The 6,000-nt window shown below is 37.0% G+C and overlaps 1 protein-coding gene across 2 annotated transcripts in view; it reads left to right on the plus strand.

Annotated features, from left to right (window-relative positions):
* The window catches only part of KIN (Kin17 DNA and RNA binding protein), a 35,349-nt gene extending 30,057 nt beyond the window's left edge, over window positions 1-5,292 (plus strand). Inside the window, exons 12-13 of one of the 2 annotated variants that reach the window (XM_003903371.5) lie at window positions 710-810; window positions 4,824-5,292. In XM_003903371.5, the coding sequence (XP_003903420.2) occupies window positions 710-810; window positions 4,824-4,886 (164 nt within the window). In that variant the 3' untranslated portion in view covers window positions 4,887-5,292. Of the gene's footprint in view, window positions 1-709; window positions 2,396-4,823 lie in introns of those variants that run through there. The other variant, XM_021943034.2, reaches the window with a different exon arrangement.
* The last annotated feature ends 708 nt before the right edge of the window (window positions 5,293-6,000 follow it).

A 6,000-nucleotide genomic window follows, 5' to 3' on the forward strand; every position in this document is an offset into this window, starting at 1 on the left:
ACACTATATATACTATGTGTTTTTCCTACATATATACCTATAATAAAGTTTAACTTATGAATTAGGCACAGTAAAAGATTGAGAAGAATAACTAATAATAAAAGAGTAATTATAATAAATATACTATAATAAAAGTCATGTGAATGTGGTCTCTCTCTCTCAAAATATTTTATTGTACTGTATACACCTATTTTTGGACCGCGCTGACTGAGAGTAACCAAAACCTGGGATAAGGGGGGACTCCTGTACCACTTTGTTTACCCAGTTATCTGTTGATAGACATTTGGCTTATTTACAGCTTTTGGCTGTTAAAACTGCTGTGAACATATATGTACAAAGCTTTGTGTGGATATCTGGTTTCTTTTTTCTTGGGTGAATACATAGAATGGCTCAGTCACATGGTAGGTATAACTTTAAAGTTTTGTCAAACTGCCAAACCATCTTATGAATTTTGCCAAGAGACAAAGTAACCTAAAGTTTCTCTGATTACTTCTGGGCTCTGAACATTTTCTCCAAGTACCTCATATTCCTTGCAGTCTAAGAGTAAAAATCTCAAAAAAAAAAAAAAAAAAGAGAACTTCTAAGAAAAAGAGTTTTGTTTTTTATTATGTTTATTAAGTGTAGTTCATTTTTGTACATTGCTGTAACAAGTTAGAAGAAAAATGGAGATATTTCTTTGCATTAATTTGTATATTCTTTTCCATCGTAGGAAAAAGAATTCGAGTTTTAAATGGAGGCTACAGAGGAAATGAAGGTACCCTTGAATCCATCAATGAGAAGACTTTTTCAGCTACTATCGTCATTGAAACTGTACGTTTGTTTATACAAAGACAGAAATTTCAAAGTGCTTTAAAAATGTGCCATAGTGGTTTTTAATTGGATTGTTCTTTATTTTAGAATTTGAGTTTTTTATTAGCCTTGTATCCTATTTGGAAATCTGTAAGCTTATTTTCTCTAATGACTGTGCCATTGCTAAAGCATTTTGTTTTCTGATTACAAAAGAAATGTTACTCACGCTTAAAACCTGAAAAATATATTTTAATTTAATATAAATAATTATAAAAATTAATCATAATCCCCAAGCCCAACAATAAACCCCATGAATATTTTGCTCTGTTCCTTTTCAATCTTGGTGTTTTATGAAAGTGTGTATAATGGGTACCGTTTTATATCCTTTTTTCCCCTCATATTGAATATAAAACTCAATTTGGTATAGTGAAGTTAGTGGGGGAAGTATAGTCATTGTCAAGAGGGAGGGAACCACAGAGGTCACCCACTTTTTTAAATGTCTTCCCTTTTTTCGTAAAGGATTTAAGGTAGCAGAGATCAATACAGTAATTTAAAGAACTCTGACATATAAATAAAGTTGGTTATTGACTTAGAACTGATATTTCACTGACAGGTCTGTGACTGAGGCCTGAGATACCTTCAGAAAGAAAGTTTCCTTTTAAAACTCTGAACTACTGCACTGCATATCTTTGATGCTAAACAAAAGAATTTTTCATCTCCAGTACAGTCTGTTTTAGTATTTCTGGGGGAGCTTGGGAGTAATAGATCACTAAGAGAGTTTAATGAAGTTCAGACTCTTCAAAACGTTGCACATAATTTACTAAATTTTCCTTGTTCTCTTGGGGAGTTTATAGGACCCCTAAGCCCCTGGGCCTGTTAGAGGATATGTGTCTAGGAAGGTTTTCTGGAAAAACCATTTAGGTCCTTATTTGAGAGAATTCTCATTTCAGTAAATCAAGCTTTTCTTTTTTTTTTTTCTGTCTGATCCTGACAATGCTAACCTAGAAACTGTTACTTGCTAACTGTTACTCACTAATGTAAACTAAGGGGAAAAAAGGGAAAAAGGACTCTTACTTGGCATTGAGGAACGTGTCAGTCTGACTAAATTAGCAGATTGAGTTTTAACAAAAAACTCTAAGATTTTCTCTGACTCTATCAGCATAAGGCAATAGAAAATCCAGTATTTCCTTGACAATTTGCTTATCCTTCCCTTATTAATTTCTTTTTTTTTTTTTGCATGGACCATGCATGAAACTTACCTTATTAATTCCATAGCACTATCAAATGCAGATCCTGTTTCATGTTTTCATCTCAGGGAAACACAAAACATCTGATTACTGTTGAGGCTGTGTTGAGTTCCATCTCGATACCTTTGGTTTGCAGGTTGTGTCCATTCATCAAAAGCTAATTTCTCACCTTCTGCACTGTAGACCCAGTTTCATCTTCTGTACTGAGGTAGAACTTAGGAGCAAATCCACATGAAAAGCCTTTCTGTTTGATTGCAGAGCAACATGTAGTTCTTTTAGAAAAGGGAATCTACCAGCTGGGCATGGTACCTCAACCCTGTAATTCCAGCACTTTGGGAGGCCAAGGGGGATGGATCACCTGAGGTCAGGAGTTCGAGACCAGCCTGGCCAACATGAAGAAATCCCATCTCCACTAAAAATGCAAAAATTAGCTGGGCACGGTGGCAAATGCCTGTAGTCCCAGCTCGGGAGATTGAGGCAGGAGAATCGCTTCAACCTGGGAGGCAGAGATTGCAGTGAGCCGAGATTGTGCCACTTCGGCCTGGGTGACAGAGCGAGACTCCATCTCAAAAAAAAAGGGAATCTATCTCTTAATTTTTTTTCTACTGTTCTTGAGGCTCTCCTCATTAAAAAAAAATATCTCTGTATGTGCATGTGTCGCCACTTGAACTTTGCAAGTGGTTATTTTTATCATTTCTGGCACCTTAAGTTTTCATGTCATTGGTAATGTTTGAAATTTATGCATTTATTAAGCAGATTTTTAACACCTAGTAAATTGTTCCTAAATAGCCTCTGCTTTTTAGCTATTTACTTTATAAACTCAAATGTCTAGCTCCCTTCTTATTCTCCAGATTTGTGGTTCTTATCAGAAAAATGCAATTGACCATAGACCATTAAACACGATAATGAAAAATGCAACCTAGGTTATACTTTATCTGGGAACTTAATTCCTTTAAATATGATAATTATTTGTTGTTAACGGAAGCAGTAAAAAAAAGTTAAAATCTCAGTTCCAGGGTTAGGGTCATCATCATTGTCATCATTATCATCATCATCATCACGTTATATTTTGCAAGGGAAAGGATTAACTGTCAAATTTTATTTTTATTTTATTTTATTTATTTATTTTCAAGACAGAGTCTCACTCTGTCGCCCAGGCTGGAGTGCAATGGCGCGATCTCAGCTCACTGCAACCTCCGCCTCCGGGTTCAAGAAATTCTTCTGCTCCAGCCTCCCGAGTAGCTGGGATTACAGGCGTGTGCCACCACGCCCAGCTAATTTTTATATTTTTAGTAGAGATAGGATTTTACTACGTTGGTCAGGCTGGTCTCAAACTCCTGACCTCAGGTGATCTACCCGCCTCGGCCTCCCAAAGTGCTGGGATTACAGACGTGAGCACCGTGCCTGACCCAACTCTCAAAGTTTAAACAAAAGATTTTTTTTTTTTTTTTTGAGACGGAGTCTCGCTCTATCCCCCTGGCTGGAGTGCAGTGGCACGATCTCAGCTCACTGCAAGCTCCGCCCCCCAGGTTCACGCCATTCTCCTGCCTCAGCCTCCTGTGTAGCTGGGACCACAGGCTCCCACCACCGTGCCCGGCTAATTTTTTGTATTTTTAGTAGAGACGGGGTTTCACCATGTTAGCCAGGATGGTCTCGATCTCCTGACCTTGTGATCCGCCCGCCTCGGCCTCCCAAAGTGCTGGGATTACAGGCGTGAGCCACCGCGCCCGGCTAAACCAAAGATTAAATAATATTTAGAGTTGAAAATTATTGAGCTCTCACTCATATTAAATTCCAGGTCTAGTCATTTTATATGAAATGACTCATTTATGTTTCCCAGCAACCCAATCATAGAGACATTACTATTATTCCCACTGGGAGATAATGGGGCACAGAGAGGAAACTGAAGGACAGAGAGCTTAAATCAATTGTTGAAAGTGAGATTTGAACTTGGGGAGTGTGGGTCCACAGCCCATATTCTCTGTGTTCCCAGGTTATATCCGCTTTAGTGATAGAAGATATCTTTCATTAATTAAGTTTTCCTCTTTCTCTTTTTGTTCGATATGAAAGAAGAAAATAAATTTAAAGTTGGACTCTTTTTATAATATAGACTAGTGTAACTATGACAGCCAACCTCGACAAACCTGTTTGAGTATCTGTAATGCTTACAAAATGATATTTCCTATAAAAAAAAGAAAACCCCAAATGGACAATGGCACAAACATGGTAGAAGTTAACGTTTCACTCTAAAAACCCCAAATGGGTTTTTTTGATCAGGGAACTCTTTTCTAAGAGGTGATTTGTGACCCCGGGTCCTTCCAGCTAATGGCTCTACTGCCCTCAAGTGGCATCTCCAGTTGCCGTGTCTGTGTGCATGGGGCAGGCAAAAGGAGCTTGGCAGATAGTGTTTCGGGGATAGCACGTTTGGACCATCACTTCTGTTTGCTTCCCTGGGCTTCGAGCTCCATGCATGGCCATAGCTAACCACAAGGGAGCTGGGAAATTAGCTATTTATCCAGGAAGCAGAGGATACTGAACAGCTAGCGGGTCTCTGCCACAATATCTATTGATAACGTATGTCAGATGTCACAGAAGAAAATACAGATTTTCTTAATGAGGATGCCATAGATTATTCTTAAAATTCATAGATATATACAAATGTTAACTACCTTAATGATATTTTAGGGATACAGAAAAGGCAAATTTGTATCCATAAGCATGGTGTCATTTTTTTGTCTTTTAGGAATGTGTGTTTCTAACCTTCTTTTAAATTATTTTAATTTGTAGGGCCCTTTAAAAGGACGCAGAGTGGAAGGAATTCAATATGAAGACTTTTCTAAACTCGCCTGAGTTTGAAAATGTGTTAACAATACATTAAAATCTTAAAGCATCAAATTGGTGTTCGCCAGGGCATTATGAGACTCTACTGTGTTAGGGTATTCTTTTGTATTTAAAAAACAGGTTTTTGAAAATATTACTGTATAGTTGTTCAGCTAAACTTTGAGAACAATTTAATTATGTCTCATGAAGTATCAAAACTATGTAATTTTGTCCTTGTTATTTTTGTTTCCTTTGTAATTTACTTGATGAATTTATATCTTCATTAAAGAATGTTATTGTAAAGTGTTTTATATATGACAATTTAGAATCATGTAATTGGAGGAAATCCTTCATACACTCTAAATTTATATTTTCAGTAGTAGAGTAGTAAAGTTGAACTACAAGTGTAATTAAATTTTAAACGTAAAACTATAAATACAGAAGCAGCTTTATTGTGGTAATAATTCGTATACCTTACAGACCACTCATTTAAAATATACATACAATTCAGTGGTTTTCAGTATTTTTGCAGAGTTGTGCAACCATCACCACTGTCTGATTTTAAAACACTTTCATGCCCTAAAATGAAGCCCTGTAATAGTCAGTTGCTATTTTTCCCCTCTGCCCTAGCCCTAGGCAGCCACTCGTGTACTTTCCGTCTCTATGGATTTCCCTTTCTGGACATTTCTTATAAATGGAATCATATAATACATGATCTTTTATGACTGGCTTCTTACACTTAGCGTCATGTTTTCAAGGTTTATCCATGTGGTAGCATGTAGGCCTGCTTCATTTGTTTTTGTGGCTGCGTAATATTCCACTGTATGTATGTACCATATTTTGTTTATCCATTCATCAGTTGATAAACATTTGGATTGTTTCTACTTTTTGGCTATTGTGAATAATGCTGCCATGATCATCCATTTACAGGATTTTATGTGAACAGAAGCTTTTGATTCTGCCAAACTCTTCCAGAGCAGCTATACCATTTTACAGTCCCACCAGCAATGTTGAACTCTACAGTTTTATTTGTTTTTAGTTTTTTTACTTTTAGAGACAGGGTCTCACTACGTTACCTAGGCTGCTCTCAAACTCCTGGGCTCAAGTGATCCTCCTGCCTCAGCCTCCCAAAGTGCTAGGATTG

The sequence above is a fragment of the Papio anubis genome, chromosome 11 (assembly GCF_008728515.1).
Source record: "Papio anubis isolate 15944 chromosome 11, Panubis1.0, whole genome shotgun sequence".
Taxonomy (NCBI): Eukaryota; Metazoa; Chordata; class Mammalia; order Primates; family Cercopithecidae; genus Papio; species Papio anubis.